Genomic DNA, 24524 nt, shown 5'->3' with positions numbered 1-24524 from the left:
GTTAGGATTCCTAAGTTAAGAAATTCTTGAGTTAGGATGGTTCTGTTATGGCCAAATTCCTATCTTAAGTTAAGATAAGATTTTGTCCTAAATGCAGTTAGGACAGTTGCTTCTGTAATACCAAAGATCCTAAATGCCATCCTAAACTGAGTAGGGATGTCACGAGAACCGATACTTGCGATACCTCTCGATTCTAAAATGAAAAAACACCGGCGATGCCTATTTTTTTGAAGCACCGTAAGCACCGACGCCAGCATAAGCATCGGTGCTGCGACTCTTCCGGAACTGATGGGGGCAATACAGTGTTTCCCACACATAGACTAATTTGTGGTGATGCGCCACAGATTCAGCACCGGCCGCCACATATTGTGTTTCGTTACTTTTTTTTATTTACTATTTTTTAACGGTATTGAAAAACATGCAACATTCGTTAAGCTGAATTTCCTTTCCCTGCTCTCCCTCTCTGTCACTCACGCGTCTGTCTCTCATGCACACACATATGCGCACACACACACACACACACACACACACACACACACAGCCTCTCCCCTCCGTGCACACAGCGTCTGTCTCTGTCTCCACGAAAACCAACCAGATCATGGAAGCGTGGTCGTACTGATGCACCTGACGCTGCCCGGGTGGAAGCATAGTTCTTCCGCAACTTTTGTAGATTATACGTGCAACTTTACCAAACAGTAAAAGTAAAGTAAAAGTAAACTTGTTCTCCTTGGCCCGCTCTCGTACTGTACGTGCTCAATGGACACCCGCCCACGACATGCACATTTAATCCAAATAAAACATTCACAATCGTGAACGCAATGACGCACAGAAAACGACTAGCTAAATTGCCGTTTAAAATCCGGTTAGCATCATTAGCTAGTCTATGCTGCAGACATTAAAACTCTTGCATTCAAGTTGACTGACCATCTCAATACCAATGTTTCTCAACTCCAAGACTTAAAAGGTTCTGTCCCAAGGAGAAAAAGTAGCTTACCTTGAAACTTAAACACATGTGGGGAAACTGAACAGTCCAACCAGTAGAGTATGATAAGCTTAGCCTGCTACTTTGTTTACAAAATGTTGAGGCTTCAACCAGACAGCTGAATTTAAGAGTTGGAGTTGTAATATGAATAGTAGGCTATAATCTGCATAAAGTTTGCTGCTAATGAAGATCAGAAATTTCATATAGAATGTATAAATAGTTACAGAATGTGTGTGTGTGTTTCAAATAAAGACTTTACATCTTGTAAAAAAAAGATCATTCACATTATATGAAAGCAGAGCGATAAAAAGGCGATGCAAGTTGTTGGTTTTTATACAATCCATTAGAAAAGTGATTTAATTAATTATGTGTAGGCTAAGCCTATGTGATATGCTCGCAATTGGATACTGTATTCTGTTATGCTCTGTATGTTATAGAAATTATATTTCAGTATTCTTTGATCAGTACATGGGATTTTCGAAAATCCTTTTTTTTTAACGATAGTATCGAATTTGGCATCGAGAATCGTGTAATTTTACTGGTATTGGCACCGACTACTGATTTTTTGGTATCGTGACACCCCTAAAACTGAGATAAGATAGGATTTTCAATTTAGGAAGTTTCTGTAATACGGCCCCTGGAGAACTGCAAAGTCACCCGCAATAGGAACTGATTTGACCAGGCTACTTTATTGTATAGTAACATAGGGATTGTGGTAATACTAATAGTTTACTATTGTTGGTTTACATGTGACTGTGGCCCTGTTCGTTTATTTTGTAGGAGAAATTACAAAAATCAAAATAAAACTGCTCAAATGTGTTCAACAACCAGTATTTACTAAAAGGTGCATCATTTGACGTTATTGCCATCCTGTGACGTCATAGTATGCAAATTAGATGAGTAAATTGACCCCCTTCATAAACTTTAGTTCATACTCAATGATTTTCACATTAACAGTAGGACTTTATCTCTGACCACTTTCAAGCCATGGCCTTTTGAATTTTTTATGCAACCTAACCAAGTTAACTTCCCACTTCTCAAACTGACTATTATTCAAACTTCATGACTACAGTCGTTTTAAAAATGAATGGGCTTATTTAAGATGTGGGATAGGCTATGATAATGCCTGAATGTGGTTTGGTTGATGACTGTAGAAGGACACCGACACCATGCGCTTGGCTTCAATCTCTTCCTAGTTTGTCGCAGGGTTGGCGGCTTGGCGCGCGCCTCTTAAATTTTTTTAGGGGTGTACGACACGTTGGCGCGAGGCTCAAATCTGGCGCCAGGAAATTGTTTGTTTTTTTAGAACTCAGATGTTTACAGGTTGGCATTAGGGTACTCTAAACTTATACACTTACACAAGAAAGAATGGCATCCTTCTTTGTTTTCCCACCCTGCCTACTCCCCCAAACTTTAAATTCACACCTCCACCCCACCCTCACCCTCCTTTATGGAGTATCTACAAGTGCATCTACGGCCACACCCACTCAATGTCCTCTCCAATTTACATCACAATGGCCCGATCACTGATTGGTTAGATCAACCTAATGGGTCAAAGAGGAGGCATTATAAAAACATCACCTATACTAGTGGAGTCTGAATTCTGAACTCACATGTTCAAGGTAGGCACTGGCTTAACCTAACCATACACACTACAGCTATAGTCAACCAACAGTATATAGTTAGAGGACACCAGTCTGAATTCTGAACTAGTTAACCAACAGAATATAGTTAGTGGACATCAGGACTCTATTGAATGTCTTTGTCTGTGCTTTGCTATTCAATCCTTCAATTGTAATTGCAGAACTGGAATCTGAAATGTCAGGAGTTGCTGAACCAACACTGCTGCCCATGCCAGTGAAGGAGATAAAAGAAGAAGAGTTTGATGATTTCCTTCAAGAGTACATGTTTGCTGATCAGAAAGTAAAAGAAAACCCTGGACTGGATTATGACTGCAAGACTGAAACACACATGTCAACAACCTTGGACTGCAAAGAAGAACCAATGGAAATAATCAAGGAGGAAGACTCTAATTTCAGAGAAGTTATTCAGAAAGACTCTTATCCTACAGGTCAGTTGCTTATTTGTTATTTGTACGGTGTTAATCTTGGCATGAAAACAACACAAAATTGGGATAATGATAATAATTTGTGTTTCTCTTCTTTCTCCTATAAATCATTGATACATCAACACAGATGATATGAGACCTACTGCTGTAAAGGCACATCATTGTACGGAGTGTGGAAAAGCCTTCAGTAAGATGAGTCTTCTCAAGTCACACCTGAGGACCCACACAGGAGAAAAGCCATATCAGTGCCCTGACTGTGGAAAGACCTTTCGTCAAAGATCTCATCTAACAAGACACCTGAAGATCCACACAGGAGAAAAGCTGTATCAGTGCTCTGACTGTGGAAAGGCTTTTAGTCATTTGAGTAGTCTACTGAAACACCAGAGGATCCACACAGGAGAAAAGCCGAATCAGTGCTTTGACTGTGGAAAGGCTTTTAGTCATTTGAGTAGTCTACTGAAACACCAGATGATCCACACAGGAGAAAAGCCGAATCAGTGTAGTACATGTGGGAAGGGTTTCAAGACTCGAGCAGAGCTTGTCACCCATCAGCGCACTCATACAGGAGAAAAGCCATATCAGTGCTCTGACTGTGGAAAGGCCTTTAGTCAAAGGGGTCATCTAAATGAACACAAGAGGATCCACACAGGAGAAAAGCCGTATCAGTGTACTGCATGTGGGAAGAGTTTCAAGAACAGGTCAGAGCTTGTCACCCATCAGCGCACTCATACAGGAGAAAAGCCATATGTATGCTCTGACTGTGGTAAGTCCTTCAGTCATCTAAATAGTCTAACTAAACACCGGAGGATCCACACAGGAGAAAAGCCGTATCTGTGCTCTTACTGTGGAAAGGCCTTTTGTCGAAGGTCTATTCTAAATAAACACCAGATGATCCATACAGGAGAAAAACTGTATCAGTGTACTACATGTGGGAAGAGTTTCAAGAACAGGTCAGAGCTTGTCACCCATCAGCGCACTCATACAGAAGTAAAGCCATATGTATGCTCTGACTGTGGAAAGTCCTTCAGTCATCTAAATAGTCTAACAAAACACCAGAGGATCCACACAGGAGAAAAGCCATATGTATGCTCTGACTGTGAAAAGTCCTTCAGTCATCTTAATAGTCTAACAAAACACCAGAGGATCCACACAGGAGAAAAGCCGTATCAGTGCTCTGACTGTGGAAAGGCCTTCAGTCAACAGTCTACTCTAAATGAACACCAGATGATCCACACAGGACAAAAGCCGTATCAGTGTGCTACTTGTGGGAAGAGTTTCAAGACGAGGTCAGATCTTATCAGACATCAGCGCACACATACAGGAGAGAAGCCACATCAGTGCTCTGATTGTGGAAAGGCCTTCAGTCAAAGGACTCATCTAACGGAACACCAGAGGATCCACACAGGAGAAAAGCCCTATCAGTGCTCTGACTGTAGAAAGGCCTTTACTCGAATGTGTCTTCTCCAGAGACACCAGAGGATCCACACAGGAGAAAAGCCGCATCAGTGCCGTGACTGTGGACAGTCCTTTGGTCACAGGGCTTCATTAAAGAGACACCAGAAGATCCACACATGAGAAACGTCTGGTCTATACTTTGATTGTGAATTTTGATTTTGTCATATATTTAGTCTCCAGGAGAAAAAGCTTTATCAGTGCAGTGAATTATGGGAAGGGATTCAGGAAACAGCCAGCTCAGCTTTTACTGTACATCAGTGCACTCATACAGGAGAAAAGACCTTCATTCAAATGTTGAATCTACTACAACACCAAATGATCCACACAGGAAGGAAGCCCTATACATGCCGTTTGTGTGGGAAGAGTTTAATGTTTGAGTTCAATCCTTAACACTTGGCAAAATTGCAAAATATGCAACATTTCACATATGGTTATATTCTAGAGATCCTCCTCAATATTTATATGAGAGTAAAGTGGATGTAATGAAATTAGTTTTTATTATAATTCAGTGTAAACACAACTACAGTATTTAAAAAAATATTTCCGAATGTCAGAGGTCAAAGGTAAAAAAAAACACTATAAATATATCGAATTAAGACTTTTGAAGTTTGAACCTTGAAAACAATGGTGTTGGCTCCATATAAGTAAAAAGAACATTCAAAAATGTTATGTAGTTTTACTACAAATTAGAAAAAAGTCAGACTAAATGGGCCACTTAGTGAGTGTTTCTCTCAAATGCAAATTAAGTTGAATGGGCATTTTGAATGGGCCTGCTGCAGGTGAGATGTCTCTTTTAAAACACAGGCTATATATTTGGAAACTAGTTCATTAAAGGTTTCTAATGGTGTCATTTATATGTTTCTAGGACAAAATCTAGCAGAGATTGAGATGTGTGTTTGGGACAGATTTCCAAATCCCAAGGGGGGATTTAGACTCCAGAGGGTTAAGGTACATCAGAACGTACACGCTAGATTTAGATGTTAAGAAAATTGACTGAAATTGTATTTTTTATGAAATTGAAAGACACATATTACAGAATCATACTTTTGTGCATGAACACAAACAACTGAAAATGTGTTTTGGTGTTTATGGTTTGGGAAGGTTTTCACCCAACTGTTTTATTTACTTCCACATGAAAAGTGCAATATAGTTGAACAGTGATCACATATACCATACAATTGTATCCGATACATGAAAAAGTAAGAGATGCTTATCATTTGGTGTTATTAGATTAATATTTTCTGACATTTAAAAGCAGTTTGCAATATTGATCTGACTGAACCTAAATCCAATCAGATGATAGATACAAGATAAATGCCTCATGAAATCAGACATACTGGATAAAACCGAAACAAAATGAGATGTAAAAATGTTGTTTCGAGAATGAGATGTTTTGAGAACGTGGAGATGTTATTCTATCATTGTAAATATATATATATATATATATTAATATGCAGCAGGTGTACAAAACAACACGAGTTGACTATTTCAGTGTCAAGGTATCTATACTTGTTTTACTTGAAATTGCTTGTTCAGACAAACATGGAAAACATGATAACAAAGAATAAACAAAACGTGGAATAAATGTCTTATCATTGTTGCAACGAAAACTAATTTCAGAGTATTTCTTGTTGCTTGAAGCCTTCATTTGTTTATAAGCATACTTACACTACGGCCTTGTGTTTCAAAACACCCACTGGCAGGCACAAAAGAATCTCCATACATGACTAAATTGTAGAAGTAGCACAAACCTGAACCAGGAAAAGCATCCAGGAAACAGGAAGCATTCTTTGTTGGGTTCTTGGGTCTACCTGATCACTTTACACTTCACACCTCCACCCTTCCCCCACTTCACCTCCTTTCAGGCAGGTTGAGCTGCTGCCATGTCCACCTGAGGACCATTCAATGTGTAAACAGTGCTCATTCACAGGATATTTCCATCCCATAATCCCATAATTTGCTTTCCAAAAGATTACATTGTTTGATTAATCTTACTTTGTCTCAGTTAAATTTAGTCTAAAATGCCCTCCCCCCTCATTCACCTTTGGTACTTCCCTAACTTCTAGCGGCATTGTGTATCCCTTAGCAATAAGAAGATGCAGCATATTGCGTGTTGAAATATTCACAGGAATCCATAGAAATGAAATATTCATATTGTTTTATCCAATATTAGTTGTGCAGCTGTATAGTCCATCTTATACACACCCGGTGAACCCAGTGAACAAGGACAATGCAAAAATGTTGATTTTTGTGTACTCATTCCATATTTTGCATAGTCATTCTATATTATGACTCCATTCAAAATAGAGACCAGGATGATGCTTCTGCACTAAGAGGTTTCACAAGACCAGGGGGCCTCATGTGCAAAGACTTTTCCTACTATTCCTACTAAAACATTGCGTATGCGAAAATATAGAAAGAAGCGTACGCACACTACACACACAACAAATCAGATGTACGAAACCATGCACACGCAGCTTTCCGCGCAGCTTTCCTTTAGTTCATCCCAATTAATGTGAAATTAAAGGGTCACTGCACCCTAAAATAGTTTTTTGAGCTGTTGATTGATTGAAAATACTTATAAGTGGTGAACTGTACTATTACCAAGGTTAATATTGACAAAAATCGTGTTTCTCGACAAAAGTAACATTTCGTCTGATTTTGTATTGGAGATATTGCTCTCTCGCGCATACTACCGTTTGAAAACATGCCATGGCATGTTGGTCCAAAATACTACTGGAATGCTGACGTTGTCCTGCACTTCTAGTACGTCACCGGGTCGTTACAAATTAGGACTGAAACGCCCCAACACCTGCTGCCCTGATTAGCCTACCTGTGATAAGCCATGTCTGCAGCACTCATTCCCAGATTGACACGAAATCACCATGGTTGATTGGTTGCAGCAGTGCTGCACTCTCTCTCCAAATTTCAGAAAGTCTCGCCCATTTTCAAAGCCGTTTTCAGAAATGTGAAGTGGGTGGAGTTATGGGGTGAAGTGACTCTTTAAGCGCACATGCACAAGCATTATACCAAAGATCCTTAAGGCGTAGCAAGATACGTCGTCGTAGTTCATGTCTATGGGCGCAAAACGGGGATCACTTCCTCTGCATAAAGAGGCGCGTCATTGCGTGTCAGACGTATTCATGGGTTTCATCAGGTCCCTTTCCACAGGTGTACAAAATCAAGCACTCGATTATCAATGCTTGATGATGTTCCAAAATAATCTTGCTGCTCTTTCAAGCCCTCTACATTTATTAGTTCTAATATGGAAGTAACACACACAAAGCATACATTTCAAGGAATTGAATAAAAACATCAATGGAATAATGGAAATATGTCGCTGCTCTCATTAAGGAAATATGTCGCTGCTCTCATTAAGTTACCCCAGCGCCATCTGATCGTCGTTAGCACAAATCAGGATTTGGTTCAGCTGGCTGGCTAATGTGTTGTCAAAGTAGAGCGTACGTAGCAACCGGCCAACATAAGCAGAATAAACAAGAGGGGCACACCTGATATAAAGTCGATTTTCTCCAGACGGGAATGCTCAAAAATGCTAAAAATGTACCTGAAGTGGTCAGAAGGGGTTGAGGGTCATGAAACCGTGCCCAAAATTCACATTCCTAACTCTAGAGAATGGAGATTTTAGCATATAGTTGAAATTCTGATCTATGTCCATAGACTTCAATGGAACAGTTGCTGCCTCTGCTCTGCATAAAGGGGGATTTTGACCCCCCCCTCTTGCGATTCGGGTTCCAGGAAGTGGCTTCTCATGAAGTATCTTGCTCCGCCCCTTAATGATCTTTGATTATACTCCACCTTCTCTCCTCCCTCAATCACACTCATTTTAATATGCTAACTAGAAGGCCACTGGAAAACTCAGACCTCCTTGAAGGCAAAATGGCTTATCCCACATTATTAATAAGAGTTCAAACTCATTTGTGGATCCATCTGTTCTCGAGCCTGCTACAAAATGTAATCATTTAAATAATCAAATCAACAAAAGTTTTAAAAGTTTGTTACCAGCGATTGCGAGGTAGAAGTGCTCTTATCCGACAAGATGGCAAAGAAACTTACGTCTTTATTATCTGTAATTAATAACCAAAAAAAACATTAGTGGCAGAGCGTGGCAGTGGCTACAAGCATCAGAGACGGGCAGATTCATTGGTCAGTCTACAAGTAGGTGACAAGGTGCATATAACACGGATTGTTGGGCATTTGAAGCATTAAACTACAAAATAACTGCATTAATTAAAAGGTCATTAAATCCCTCGTGTCCAAGTAGAGATATGCATCACGCACACATAGTAGAGGTTTATCCAGGCTTTGCCACAACAATTTCTGGATCATATTCCTATATTGCAGTCAGTCAGGGAAATGGATTCAATTCACACTTATTAGGCAATCTACAGCTATTCACGTGGATCATCTTGTCCCAATTTGTATTTTGTTTTACTGAAAACTATCGGAAATATTTGAAAACACCCGGAAAATGTTTTAAGCATGGACGTATGCGTGAAGTCGACCCCATTCATCGCAGATTTCGAGGAAGTAATTTGAAGAAGATTAAACAGTTGATTCAAAGATTTCCCAAACCAAAAACACCAACATGCATGTTCACCATTTTGTGTGCATATGCCTTGACTTTCCTTGACTGTCAATTTCAGTAAAATATACCTTTTCAGTCAAATCAGTATTGCTAATTGCTAATGGGGACAGCCGTGCCTTACTGGTTAGGGCTTTGAGCTGGTGTGGCGCCATAGATGTTTGTGGCTCTTGTACTTTGTTTCTTGTTTTCAGACGCCCCCATTCTTATCTTTGGTCTTTTAGAGTTGATGTACACTATGCAGTACCGAAAAGTGTCATGAGGTGGCGCTGTGGGATAATGCTGGTATTAGGTAGCCACTAGCCAGCAGCAGGTCTCGGTTAGATAGTGAAAGCCAACGAGACAAACGAGGTGAGTCTGAAATAACAGAAATGATATGGAGTTAATTTGTTAGTAATTGGCGTAATGTTTAACTAGATGATATACGCTGTAAAATGTGTTAACTTGTTGAATGTATGTTTAGTTGTAATTGATGCCAGCTAGCTAGCCCAGTCTGCTCAAACCAGTGACTAGCTATTACAGCCATGTGAACAAGTAGGCTGGTGGAGAGATTTGCGGGCGAACAAGAATGTTAATGAATTTGCTGTTTGTAATGCGAGTTAATGTTCTTGTGAAACATTAGGTCTCGGTTAGATGTTGAAAGCCAACGAGACAAACAAGTTATCAAGCCACTCACGGACTTTTGTTTTGATTCTTTATTTGATTTCAGAACAAACTTTAAAAGAATAAAATATGTGGCACTGAAGATTACTGCCTCTTCTCTGCGTGTGCAACACTTGTAACTGGAGGATTGCCGGTTCGATCCCCGGCCAGTCCACGGCTGAAGTGCCCTTGAGCAAGGCACGTAACCCTTCACTGCTCCCCGAGCGCCGCTGTTGGGCAGGCAGCTCACTGCTCTGGGTTAGTGTGTGCTTCACCTCCCTGCATATCCACGGCATGCTGTGTGTTCACTAATTCAGAAATTGGGATGAATCCAGAGGCCGAATTTCCCTCACAGGATCAATGAAGTATATATACTTATACTTAATTAATGTTTAGCTCCAGTGTGTAATTTCTGATGGGTCTTAAGATTTGAGCTCTGACTGAAACTCTTACCACATGTCATACACGGATATGGCTTTTCTCCGGTGTGGACCCTCTGGTGTTCCTTTAGATTACACCTTTGCTTAAAGGCCTTTCCACAGTCAGAGCACTGATACGGCTTCTCTCCTGTGTGGACCCTCTGGTGTTGCTTTAGATAACACTTTTGACGAAAGGCCTTTCCACAATCAGAGCACTGATATGGCTTTTCTCCTGTATGTGTGCGCTGATGGGTGTTGAATTCGGCCCTAGTCTTGAAACTCTTCCCACATGTAGTACACTGATATGGCTTTTCTCCTGTATGAGTGTGTTGATGACGTATGAGGTGATCCTTAGTCTTGAAACTCTTCCCACATGTAGTACACTGATACGGCTTTTCTCCTGTGTGGATCATCTGGTGTCTCTGGAGATTAACTCCAGTGTGTAATTTCTGATGGGTTTTAAGATTTGAGCTCTGTCTGAAACTCTTACCACATGTCATACACGGATATGGCCTTTCTCCTGTGTGGATCCTCTGGTGGTCCTTTAGATGAGACCTTTGACTGAAGGCCTTTCCACAGTCAGAGCACAGATATGGCTTTTCTCCTGTGTGGGCCTTCCGGTGTTTAGTTAGATTCCATCTTACACGAAAGGTCTTTCCACAGTCAGAGCATTGATATGGCTTTTCTCCTGTGTGGGTCCTCAGGTGTGTCTTGAGATTACTCATCCTACTGAAGGCTTTTCCACACTCAGTACAATGATGTGCCTTTACTGCAGTATGTCTCATCTCATCTGTGTTAATTTGCAAAATAAGTATGGGAAAACATTTAAACAATCAAATAATTATAATAAGCTTTACATTTCTTACATATTATAGCATACATTATAAATTATGATATGTATAATATGTTTATGTACAAATGGTTCTGTTTTTTGTTCATGATTTCCACATTTCAAGCAATAATTTACAACCTACCTGTAGGAAAAGAGTCTTTCTGATGATCTTCTCTTGAATCAGATTCTTCCTCCTTAATTTCCATCATAGGAGACTTTTCTTTTTTGCAGTTGAAGGTCTTGCAGTCACGATCCAGTTCAGGGTCTTCTTCCACTTTTTGAACACCAGACAGGTACTCTTGAAGGAAATCATCAACATCTTCTTCTTTTATCTTCTTCACTGGCATAGGCAGCATTGTTGGTTCAGACATTTCAGACTCCAACTCTAAATTCTAAAACAGATCCAGCCAAACATTACATGAATTGAAGAGATTTAAAATCTTCAGAAGGTGGGATCATATAATGCCTCCTGTCTGACCTATTTGAACAATCCAGCCAATCGGTGACAGGAGCCTTTATGATGCTAATTAGAATGATTTAGCATCAAGTGGGCGTGGTCACCTGCTGACTCTCCACAAAGACGTGTGGATGGGGGTGGATGGAGGTTGAGTTGGGGGTGGGGTGGAGGTGTGAAATTAAGGGTAAAGAGTAGGAGGGATGGAGTCAGGAAAAAAGAAAGGTTCCTTTTGTAAGAGTAGGGCCTATATATGTTTAGAGCACCTTAATGGCGATCTGCAAATATGTGAGTTCAGTCCACTACAACGACCCAGCAATAAATGAATATATAAAGAATACAGAATATTTTACACCGTCTTTATTTTGATAAAACATCAACCAATGAATGACTAGAAAAAGAAAATAGGCTATTTCATTGGTGGACATGGCCCTAGGTCAACGTGCCTCAAAGTAGGTGAAGAGAGGGGGTGTGTGAGATGAAACGTGATTGGGTACCCAACAAAGAAGCCTCCTGTGTTCCTTACAGCTTTTCACACTTCTTGTTTGTGTCATTCCCTCATTTTAAGATCATTTATAGATGTTATGTCTGAGTTTATTTTGTGTGCATTCAAATGTGACTTTATTTTTGCTCCAACTTTACAAAGGACATTATCATTTGCACAACAATTTGACAATTTTTTTAACATTCCTCATTTCTTTTTGTGAATATTTGTCTAAACAAACCAATTATTGTAAAAAATATATAAATTGATTTGTTCAAACTGCCATTATGAGATACCTTGTCACTGAGATAGTCATGCACTGTTGCTTTGAACGTATTCAGTCCTTTATTTATAATGACAGAAAATCATTTACACATTATCAAATAAAGTGACAGTTGCAAGAGTTTTTGAAACTTACATTCTTGTTGCATTTGTATCCAGTATGTGTGATCTCATGAGAACGTTTTAATTGCGCTGATTTAACTTATTTAACAACAAATGACAAGTATGGCTCAGTTGGAGTGTGAAAATATTTTAGGCTAATGCAATTTCTTGTCAGCTCTGCGGAACTTATGTGGAAGAAGATTAAACAGTTGATCCAAAGACTTCCCAAACCAAAAACACCAACATGCATGTTCACAATTGTGTGTGCATATGCATACTTTAGTAAACCTTGACTTTCAATTTTATTAAAATACCTTTTCAGTCAAATCAGTATTGCTAATTGCTAATGGGGACAGACATGCCTTACTGGTTAGGGCTTTGAGCTTGTAACTGGAGGATTGCCGGTTCGATCCTCGACCAGTCCACGGCTGAAGTGCCCTTGAGCAAGGCACGTAACCCTTCACTGCTCCCCGAGCGCCGCTGTTGGGCAGGCAGCTCACTGCTCTGGGTTAGTGTGTGCTTCACCTCCCTGCATATCCACGGCATGCTGTGTGTTCACTAATTCACAAATTGGGATAAATCCAGAGGCCGAATTTCCCTCACAGGATCAATGAAGTATATATACTTATACTTAATTAATGTTTAGCTCCAGTGTGTAATTTCTGATGGGTCTTAAGATTTGATCTCTGACTGAAACTCTTACCACATGTCATACACGGATATGGCTTTTCTCCGGTGTGGACCCTCTGGTGTTCCTTTAGATTACACCTTTGCCTAAAGGCCTTTCCACAGTCAGAGCACTGATGCGGCTTCTCTCCTGTGTGGACCCTCTGGTGTTCCTTTAGATGAGGCCTATGACTAAAGGCCTTTCCACAGTCAGAGCACTGATATGGCTTTTCTCCTGTATGTGTGCGCTGATGGATGTTGACCTCTGTCCTAGTCTTGAAACTCTTCCCACATGTAGTACACTGATATGGCTTTTCTCCTGTGTGGATCATCTGGTGTATGTGGAGACCATACATTTGACTAAATGCCTTTCCACAGTCACTGCACGGATAAGGCTTTTCTCCTGTGTGGACCCTCTGGTGTTGCTTTAGATGAGACCTATGACGAAAGGACTTTCCACAGTCAGTGCACTGGTATGTCTTTTCTCCTGTATGAGTGTGTTGATGACGTATGAGGCGATCCTTAGTCTTGAGACTCTTCCCACATGTAGTACACTGATACGGCTTTTCTCCTGTGTGGATCAACTGGTGTCTCTGGAGATTAGATGTTTGACTAAAGGTCTTTCCACAGTCGGAGCACTGATACAGCTTTTCTCCTGTGTGGATCCTCTGGTGTTCCTTTAGATGAGACCTTTGACTGAAGGCCTTTCCACAGTCAGAGCACGGATATGGCTTTTCTCCTGTGTGGGCCTTCAGGTGTTTAGTTAGATTCCATCTTAGACTAAAGGTCTTTCCACAGTCAGAGCATTGATATGGCTTTTCTCCTGTGTGGACCCTCTGGTGTGACTTGAGATTACTCATCCTACAGAAGGTCTTTCCACAGTCAGAGCATTGATATGGCTTTTCTCCTGTGTGGACCCTCTGGTGTGACTTGAGATTACTCATCCTACAGAAGGCTTTTCCACACTCAGTACAATGATGTGCCTTTACTGCAGTATGTCTCATTTCATCTGTGTTAATTTGCAAAATAAGTATGGGAGAACATTTAAACAATCAAATAATTATAATAAGCTTTACATTTCTTACATATTATAGCCTACATTATAAATTATGATATGTATAATGTGTTTATGTACAAATGGTTTTGTTTTTTGTTCATGATTTCCACTTTTCAAACAATAATTTTCAACCTACCTGTAGGAAAAGAGTCTTTCTGATGATCTTCTCTTGAATCAGATTCTTCCTCCTTAATTTCCATCATAGGAGACTTTTCTTCTTTGCAGTTGAAGGTCTTGCAGTCACGATCCAGTTCAGGGTCTTCTTCCACTTTTTGAACACCAGACAGGTACTCTTGAAGGAAATCATCAACCTCTTCTTCTTTTATCTTCTTCACTGGCATAGGCAGCATTGTTGGTTCAGACATTTCAGACTCCAACTCTAAATTCTAAAACAGATCCAGCCAAACATTACATGAATTGAAGAGATTTAAAATCTTCAGAAGGTGGGATTATATATAATGCCTCCTGTCTGACCTATTTGAACAATCCAGCCAATCGGTGACAGGACCCTTTATGATGCTAATTAGAATGATTTAGCATCCGGTGGGCGTGGCCACCTGCTGACTCTCCACAAAGACGTGTGGATGGGGGTGGATGGAGGTTGAGTTGGGGGTGGGGTGTGGATGGGGGTGGATGGAGGTTGAGTTGGGGGTGGGGTGTGGATGGGGGTGGATGGAGGTTGAGTTGGGGGTGGGGTGTGGATGGGGCTGGATGGAGGTTGAGTTGGGGGTGGGGTGTGGATGGGGCTGGATGGAGGTTGAGTTGGGGGTGGGGTGTGGATGGGGGTGGATGGAGGTTGAGTTGGGGGTGGGGTGGAGGTGTGAAATTAAGGGTAAAGAGTAGGAGGGATGGAGTCATGAACAAAGACAGGTTCCATATTTACTTTAGAGTAGGGCCTATATGTTTAGAGCACCCCAATGACGACCTGCAAATATGTTAGTTCAGACCACTAAAACGACCCAGCAATAAATAGACAATATAGAAAGAATACAAGATATTTTACATGGTTAATGGTGGTTCAGAGCATCCCCATGCTTACCTTTCAAGATTTAGAAATCTGACTACACTGGGTTTATATAATAGTAAGTAAGTAAGTAAAATTTATTTATAAAGCACATTTACACACAGCATAATCTGACCAAAGTGCTGTACAGTGAAAGACTAAAAAGGACACAAAATAATACAAAGTAATACAAAGAACATCTGCTAAAACATAGGTAGTGAAATAATAACATTCAAGACAGGACAGGGCACACAACACAGAACATATGGAGAAGAAACAGAAGTACAGGATTAGGGAACAGGAAAGGCCAGGGAGTACAGGTGGGTTTTTAGCCTGGATTTGAAGGCAGAGATGGAGGGAGGGGATCTAATATCCAGGGGGAGCTGGTTCCACAGACGTGGGGCAGCAACAGCAAAGGCTCCGTCACCCCGCTGTTTGAGCCGTGAGCGCGGCACATGTAAGAGCCCTTTGTTGGTGGATCGAAGGGACCTTTGGGTAGAGTGGAGCTGGACAAGGTTGGTGATGTATGCTGGGGCCAGCCCATTTAGTGCCTTAAAAACAAATAATAAAACTTTAAACTGGACCCTAAAAAGAACTGGGAGCCAGTGTAGGGAGGCTAGAATTGGCATGATGTGCTCACGTCTCCTGGTGCCAGTCAGGAGGCGTGCAGCTGAATTTTGGACCAACTGCAGACGTCTGAGTGAGGATTGGGGGAGACCGAGGTAAAGGGAGTTGCAATAATCCAGCCGTGTTGTTATAAAGGCGTGGATAACTTTCTCAAGGTCTTTGTGACATAGGAAGGATTTGAGGCGGGAGATCATTCTGAGCTGGTATAAACTATTTTTGACAACAGTGCTGATCTGTTTGTCAAGGCAGAGTTCAGAATCAAGAATGACCCCCAGGTTCCTAGCATGGGATTTGACAGATGGGGTAAGATGACCTAGGTTTTGCTCTACAGTGCATCTTGCCTTGGGAGGACCAAAAATTATGATTTCAGTCTTATCACTGTTCAGCTGGAGGAAGTTGTTGGCCATCCAACTTTTGATGTCTTCAAGACAGACCAAGAGTGATTGTATGGAGTCCCTAGATTTTAGAGACAAGTACAGCTGAGAGTCATCCGCATAAAGGTGAAAAGAGATGTTATGCTTTCTAATGATGTCACCCAGCGGGAGCATGTACAGGCTGAAGAGCATAGGACCCAAGATGGACCCCTGGGGGACCCCATACGAGACAGGAGCAGATGAGGAGGAGAACTGACCAATGGACACAGAAAATGTCCTATGTGTGAGATAGGAACGGAATCAAAGTAGTGCAGAGTCCCTAATGCCCACCAGCTGATCAAGGCGGGTGAGGAGGATGTTGTGATCAACTGTGTCAAAAGCGGCACTAAGATCCAGTAATATCAGAATAGCATTGTCACCTGAATCTAGTGTGAGAAGCAGGTCATTGGTTACCTTAAGCAGGGCTGTTTCAGTGCTATGCAGGGGTCTGAATCCTGACTGGAAAGGTTCTAGTATGTTGTGGGTGGCCAGGAAGGGAGTCAGCTGTGACAGAACAGTTTTTTCCAGAACTTTAGAAATAAAGGGAAGCTTAGAGATTGGACGATAATTTTTTAAGCATTTGGCATCAAGGTTCTGTTTTTTAAGCAAGGGTTGGACAACCGCATGCTTAAAACATGCAGGGACACATGCAGGAGCCAACTGTATCAAAGACATCCTTCATAATAGAGGAGGGTATAGCATCATGAGGTGATGCAGTTGGTTTCATGTGGTATACTAAGTCCCTCAGCTCAGTGAAGGAGATCGGTTGAAACTGGTTGAAAATAGCTGCTACACCTGAGCAATCAGGTGGAGTAACAGGAGAGGAGTGGGTAAGTAATAACCTAATGTTCTCAATTTTGTTAGTGAAAAACTTTAGAAATTTCTCACAGGTGTCAGTAGATACATCAGCAACTGGAGAGTTTGGGAGATAATGCCTCCTGTCTGATCTATTTGAAAAATCTAGACATTCGGTGACAGGCGCCTTTATGATGCTAATTAGAACGATGTTGCATCAAGTGGGCGTGGCCACCTGCAGACTCTCCACAAAGACGTGTGGATGGGGGTGGATGGAGGTTGAGTTGGGGGTGGGGTGTGGATGGGGGTGGATGGAGGTTGAGTTGGGGGTGGGGTGTGGATGGGGGTGGATGGAGGTTGGGTTGGGGGTGGGGTGTGGATGGGGGTGGATGGAGGTTGGGTTAGGGGTGGGGTGTGGATGGGGGTGGATGGAGGTTGGGTTGGGGGTGGGGTGTGGATGGGGGTGGATGGAGGTTGAGTTGGGGGTGGGGTGTGGATGGGGCTGGATGGAGGTTGAGTTGGGGGTGGAGTGTGGATGGGGGTGGATGGAGGTTGAGTTGGGGGTGGGGTGTGGATGGGGGTGGATGGAGGTTGAGTTGGGGGTGGGGTGTGGATGGGGCTGGATGGAGGTTGAGTTGGGGGTGGGGTGTGGATGGGGCTGGATGGAGGTTGAGTTGGGGGTGGAGTGTGGATGGGGGTGGATGGAGGTTGAGTTGGGGGTGGGGTGTGGATGGGGGTGGATGGAGGTTGAGTTGGGGGTGGGGTGTGGATGGGGCTGGATGGAGGTTGAGTTGGGGGTGGGGTGTGGATGGGGGTGGATGGAGGTTGAGTTGGGGGTGGGGTGTGGATGGGGGTGGATGGAGGTGAAGTTGGGGGTGGGGTGTGGATGGGGGTGGATGGAGGTGAAGTTGGGGGTGGGGTGTGGATGGGGGTGGATGGAGGTGAAGTTGGGGGTAGGGTGGAGGTGTGAAATTAAGGGTAAAGAGTAGGAGGGATGGAGTCAAGAAAAAAGAAAGGTTCCTTTGGTAAGAGTAGGGCCTATATGTTTAGAGCACCTTAATGGCGATCTGCAAATATGTGAGTTCAGTCCACTACAACGAACCAGCAATAAATTAATCTATAAAGAATACAGCATATTTTACATCGCCTTTATTTTGATAAGCCATCAACCAATGAATGACTAGAAAAAGAAAACAGGCCATTTCATTGGTGGACATGGCCCTAGGTCAACGTGCCTCAAAGTAGGTGAAGAGAGGGGGATGTGAGATGAAACGTGATTGGGTGGAGGGATTGGGCAGAGTGTTGTGCATGAACGAGTTCAAAAGAACGCGTTCATAGAACACGTTCATTTTTCTGTGAACGTTGAACTGAACGCAACACATTTGTAAATAATGAATTTGAACGTGAATTCGCTCAGATTATGTGACATGAACGACGAACTTCTCTGTTGAGGTCCAATTAAACGTTACGGAATTTGTTTTGTCCTGAGAAGTCACTATGTGACTTTGTGACACTATCTGCTGGCATTTTAGAAACAGCATGTCGTTGTCACACTCACTGCCCACAGGCGCCACTCCTAAACTACAGCTTTGCACTACGTTGCCGTAGGCTACATTAGACTACCCATGATCACGTTACGCATGCTGCATTGTAGGCCTACACATAATAGAACCGCTGCTACAGTATGTGAATGCAATCGCGGAAAAATTCTGCACTTGTCAGTGATCGAGGGATGTATAACGTGTGTTCAAAGAGCCCTACAGTAGCCTACGTCACTGAACAGTTCCATCGCTACAGGTAATGCAGCAAGGCTATAGATCCTCCATACACCCGGTGGAAAAACTAGCCTACACTCTTCTGCTGTCAGGCATGCACAGCTGATGCATTATTAATTATTAATAAATGCGTGGCTGCATTTATTAGGCGTCGGTATCTGCGAAACAAAGCCCAATTTACGGACATTCTAAATGAGATGAGAACAGGTGGCTGTACCCTACATTCCGCGGTCAGAAACAGATTTCCATTCAAATGAACTGAACTTGAACTAGTTCAAAATTAAAAATAGTGAACTATGAACGTGAATAGTTCACTTTGCACGTGTGTGAACTGAACTTTGAACTAGTTACTGAAAAGTGTGAACGTGCACAACACTGGGATTGGGTACCCAACAAAGAAGCCTCCTGTGTTCCTTACAGCTTTTCACACTTCTTGTTTGTGTCATTCCCTCATTTCAAGATCATTTATAGATGTTATGTCTGAGTTTATTTTGTGTGCATTCAAATGTGACTTTATTTTTGCTCCAACTTCACAAATGACATTATCATTTGCACAACAACATAAGACATTTTTTTTTAAATTCCACATTTCTTTTTGTGAATATTTGTCTGAACGAACCATTTGTTGTAAAAAATATATAAATTGATTTGTTCAAACTGCCATTATGAGATACCTTGTAACTGAGATAGTCATGCGCTGTTGCTTTGAACGTATTCAGTCCTTTATTTATAATGACAGAATATCATTTACACATTATCAAATAAAGTGACATTTGCAAGAGTTTTTGAAACTTACATTCTTGTCGCATTTGTATCCAGTATGTGTGATCTCATGAGAACTTTTTAATTGCGCTGATTTAACTTATTTAACAACAAATGACAAGTATGGCTCAGTTGGAGTGTGAAAATATTTTAGGCTAATGCAAATTCTTGTCAGCTCTGCTGAACTTATGTGGAAGAAGATTAAACAGTTGATTCAAAGACTTCCCAAACCAAAAACACCAACATGCATGTTCACAATTGTGTGTGCATATGCATACTTTAGTAAACCTTGACTTTCAATTTTATTAAAATACCTTTTCAGTCAAATCAGTATTGCTAATTGCTAATGGGGACAGACATGCCTTACTGGTTAGGGCTTTGAGCTTGTAACTGGAGGATTGCCTGTTCGTTCCCCGACCAGTCCACGGCTGAAGTGCCCTTGAGCAAGGCACGTAATCCTTCACTGCTCCCCGAGCGCCGCTGTTGGGCAGGCAGCTCACTGCTCTGGGTTAGTCTGTGCTTCACCTCCCTGCATATCCACGGCATGCTGTGTGTTCACTAATTCACAAATTGGGATACATGCAGAGGCCGAATTTCCCTCACAGGATCAATGAAGTATATGTACTTATACTTAATTAATATATAGCTCCAGTGTGTAATTTCTCATGGGTCTTAAGATTTGAGCTCTGACTGAAACTCTTACCACATGTCATACACAGATATGGCTTTTCTCCTGTGTGGATCCTCTGGTGTTCCTTTAGATTACACCTTTGCCTAAAGGTCTTTCCACAGTCAGAGCACTGATTCTGCTTCTCTGCTGTGTGCACCCTCTGGTGTTGCTTTAGGTGAGACCTATGACAAAAGGCCTGTCCACAGTCAGAGCACTGATATGGCTTTTCTCCTGTATGTGTGCGCTGATGGGTGTTGAATTCGGCCCTAGTCTTGAAACTCTTCCCACATGTAGTACACTGATATGGCTTTTCTCCTGTGTGAATCTTCTGGTGTTCCTTTAGATTACCCTTTTGACTGAAGGCTTTTCCACAGTCAGAGCACTGGTACGGCTTTTCTCTTGTGTGGATCTTCTGGTGTTCCTTTAGATGAGACCTTTGACTGAAGGACTTTCCACAGTCAGAGCACTGATGCGGCTTTTCTCCTGTGTGGATCCTCTGGTGGTCCTTTAGATGACACCTTTGTCTGAAGGCCTTTCCACAGTCAGAGCACAGATATGGCTTTTCTCCTGTGTGGGCCTTCAGGTGTTTAGTTAGATGCCATCTTAGACTAAATGTCTTTCCACAGTCAGAGCACAGATATGGCTTTTCTCCTGTGTGGGCCTTCAGGTGTTTAGTTAGATGCCATCTTAGACTAAAGGTCTTTCCACAGTCAGAGCATTGATATGGCTTTTCTCCTGTGTGGATCCTCTGGTGTGTCTTGAGATTACTCATCCTACTGAAGGCTTTTCCACAGTCAGAGCATTGATATGGCTTTTCTCCTGTGTGGACCCTCTGGTGTGACTTGAGATTACTCATCCTACAGAAGGCTTTTCCACACTCAGTACAATGATGTGCCTTTACTGCAGTAGGTCTCATATCATCTGTGTTAATTTGCAAAATAAGTATGGGAGAACAGTTAAACAATCAAACTAGATGTACCGCAAAGCGATACACAATATGACCGCCGCTCAGTCCTGCACATTCTCTCCGCAAATCAATCACGCTTGTGTTTCCATCGCCTACTCCAACCCTACTGCAACTTTTATGTATGTAAATGAGTGTGTGCATGTGTGCGCTTGCTTTTGTGTATGAGTGCTTCTCTGTCTAGTGTGAGTGTGTGTCTGCTTGTGTGTGCGTTTAATGTGTCTCTGAGTATATGTTCACTGTGTTCTCTGCCGTCACTGTCACTCCAATATCAGATAACACACACACACACACACACACACACACACACACTCACACAAACACACATACACAGGCACACACTCACACACGCACACACACACACACTCGCGCACAAACACACACACACACACACACACACACACACACACAAACACACACACACAGGCACACCCAGAGAGAGAGAGAGAGAAAGAGAGAACACACTCAGAATACACAGAGATAACACAGACACAGAGAGAGAGAGAGAGAGAGAGAGAGAGAGAGAAAGAAAGAGAACACACACAGAACATGCACATACACACATATACACACATGCAAACACACAGATGGGCACACAGAAACGCACCCACACATACAGGCTATAGTACATCACACACACACTCACTTCTCAGCTCCGGTGGTCTCACAAAATGTACTCAAAGATGTGTGTGTGTGTGTGTGTGTGTGTGTAGGTGTGTGTGTGTGTGTGTGTAAGGGTGTATGTGTGCATGCGTGTGGGCGTGTTTGTGCATGTGTTTGTATAATGTTTTATGTACATGTGTGTATGTAGTGGTGCGTGTGTGTGTAGGTATGCGTGTGTGTGTGTGTATTTATGTGTGTGTGTGTGTGTGTGTGCGTGTGTGTGTGTGTGTGTGTGTGTGTTCCTGCATGTTTGTTGCACCCAGAGCAACCATTCTCTTTTAAAACATATTTGGAAACTAGTTGATTAAAGGTTTCTAATGGTGTCACTTATATGTTTCTAGGACAAAAACTAGCAGAGATTGAGATGTTTGGAACAGTTTTTGAAATCCCCAGGGGGGGATTTAGACTCCAGATAATACCACCATCTACTGGCCGATGGGTATACAGTCCTGAATGTACACATAAATCCATTTATTTTATAGCCCCCCATGGATGAAATTCCACAAAACTTGGCATACTCCCAGAGGGTGTCAGGTTAATCATACACATGAAATTTGGTGCAGTTCATAACATCTCATCTGAAGATAGGGGCAATTAAAGCAATATTACATTGCATTTTCAATTTTTACGATGGGGGGGCAAATCACAAATGACTGGTTATAAGCTAAGTTGATGCAAGCTCTAGAGAACAACATACCATAAACATTTTGTCATCCTCGGTGCCACGGTTCAGGTAGTTATGTAGGAAAAACTGTCATTTTTGGGCTTCGGGCGGGGGCAGCGCGGGGGTGGAGTGACCCCCGGGGACGAAACGAAAATTTTCCATAGAACTCTACTGGGGCTACATGCCCACCAAGTTTCATGCGCTCCGGTGTTACGGTGTCCCGGGAATCGTTGACGAAAAATGACGGGAAAAAAGAAAAAAAAAAAAAAAAAAAAAAAAAAAAAAAAAAACTTTGACAACAACTATATGACCGCTTCGCTAGCTACGCTAGCGGCGGTCATAATAATTATAATAAGCTTTACATTTCTTACATATTATAGGCTACATTATAAATTATGATATGTATAATATGTTTATGTACAAATGGTTTTGTTTTTTGTTCATGATTTCCACTTTTCAAACAATAATTTACAACCTACCTGTAGGAAAAGAGTCTTTCTGATGATCTTCTCTTGAATCAGATTCTTCCTCCTTAATTTCCATCATAGGAGACTTTTCTTCTTTGCAGTTGAAGGTCTTGCAGTCACGATCCAGTTCAGGGTCTTCTTCCACTTTTTGAACACCAGACAGGTACTCTTGAAGGAAATCATCAACCTCTTCTTCTTTTACCTTCTTCACTGGCATAGGCAGCATTGTTGGTTCAGACATTTCAGACTCCAACTCTAAATTCTAAAACAGATCCAGCCAAACATTACATGAATTGAAGAGATTTAAAATCTTCAGAAGGTGGGATTATATATAATGCCTCCTGTCTGACCTATTTGAACAATCCAGCCAATCGGTGACAGGAGCCTTTATGATGCTAATTAGAATGATTTAGCCTCCAGTGGGCGTGGCCACCTGCTGACTCTCCACAAAGACGTGTGGATGGGGCTGGATGGAGGTTGAGTTGGGGGTGGGGTGTGGATGGGGGTGGATGGAGGTTGAGTTGGGGGTGGGGTGTGGATGGGGCTGGATGGAGGTTGAGTTGGGGGTGGAGTGTGGATGGGGCTGGATGGAGGTTGAGTTGGGGGTGGGGTGTGGATGGGGCTGGATGGAGGTTGAGTTGGGGGTGGGGTGTGGATGGGGGTGGATGGAGGTTGAGTTGGGGGTGGGGTGTGGATGGGGGTGGATGGAGGTTGAGTTGGGGGTGGGGTGTGGATGGGGGTGGATGGAGGTTGAGTTGGGGGTGGGGTGTGGATGGGGCTGGATGGAGGTTGAGTTGGGGGTGGGGTGTGGATGGGGGTGGATGGAGGTTGAGTTTGGGGTGGAGTGTGGATGGGGGTGGATGGAGGTTGAGTTGGGGGTGGGGTGGAGGTGTGAAATTAAGGGTAAAGAGTAGGATGGATGGAGTCATGGACAAAGAAAGGTTCCTTTTGTAAGAGTAGGGCCTATATATGTTTAGAGCACCTTAATGGCGTTCTGCAAATATGTGAAATTCAGTCCACTACAATGACCCAGCAATAAATTAATATGTAAAGAATACAGCATATTTTACATCGTCTTAATTTTGATAAGCCATCAACCAATGAATGACTAGAAAAAGAAAACAGGCTATTTCATTGGTGGACATGGCCCTAGGTCAACGTGCCTCAAAGTAGGTGAAGAGAGGGGGGATGTGAGATGAAACGTGATTGGGTGGAGGGATTGGGTACCCAAGAAAGAAGCCTCCTGTGTTCCTTACAGCTTTTCACACTTCTTGTTTGTGTCATTCCCTCATTTCAAGATCATTTGTGACGTTCCACGGCAAAACCAGTCGCTTGTCGCATCAGGCGTTTCTGAGAAAAATGGCTATTTATGTCACTTGTGCTAAAATCGTGGATTTTTTTTTGTAAGTGTTTTGAAACAGTGGGAGGTCTACACTGTACGGTCGTGAATACATTTCGCCGAAAAACTGACCATTTGTAGTCCAAAAACGTGAGTTTGTTGAGGTGAGAAAGTTAGAAGAAGCAGGAAGTTAGAGGCGTCTCGTTTTTGCCGCTCTATTTCAATTTTTATGGTAAATGCACTCATTGACAACCACCAAGCCATCCGCGTGCTGTGTCGTTGATACAAGTACCGTAAATCTTGTAATAGCGGCGACCTTACAAAGCGTTCGTGAGT

At 42.3% G+C, this 24524-nt stretch overlaps 2 protein-coding genes across 2 annotated transcripts in view; one reads left to right on the top strand and one right to left on the bottom strand.

Annotated features, from left to right (window-relative positions):
* Positions 1-24524, bottom strand: part of LOC134076348 (zinc finger protein 721-like) — a 76040-nt gene that overhangs the window by 44459 nt on the left and 7057 nt on the right. Inside the window, 5 exon segments of the mRNA XM_062531354.1 lie at positions 10132-10932; positions 12964-13944; positions 20119-20668; positions 20753-21012; positions 22862-23059. Of these exon segments, the coding sequence (XP_062387338.1) occupies positions 10132-10932; positions 12964-13944; positions 20119-20668; positions 20753-21012; positions 22862-23059 (2790 nt within the window).
* LOC134082051 (zinc finger protein OZF-like) lies at positions 2801-4625 on the top strand. Its single transcript, XM_062538023.1, has 3 exons — positions 2801-3053; positions 3178-3916; positions 4001-4625. Exons 1-3 carry the CDS (start codon positions 2801-2803, stop codon positions 4623-4625), a joined length of 1617 nt encoding a protein of 538 aa, XP_062394007.1.

Source organism: Sardina pilchardus, chromosome 1, assembly GCF_963854185.1.
Source record: "Sardina pilchardus chromosome 1, fSarPil1.1, whole genome shotgun sequence".
Lineage (NCBI taxonomy): Eukaryota > Metazoa > Chordata > Actinopteri > Clupeiformes > Clupeidae > Sardina > Sardina pilchardus.
The sequence above is the reverse complement of the archived record's forward strand: the minus strand, read 5'-3'. Positions and strand labels throughout refer to the sequence as shown.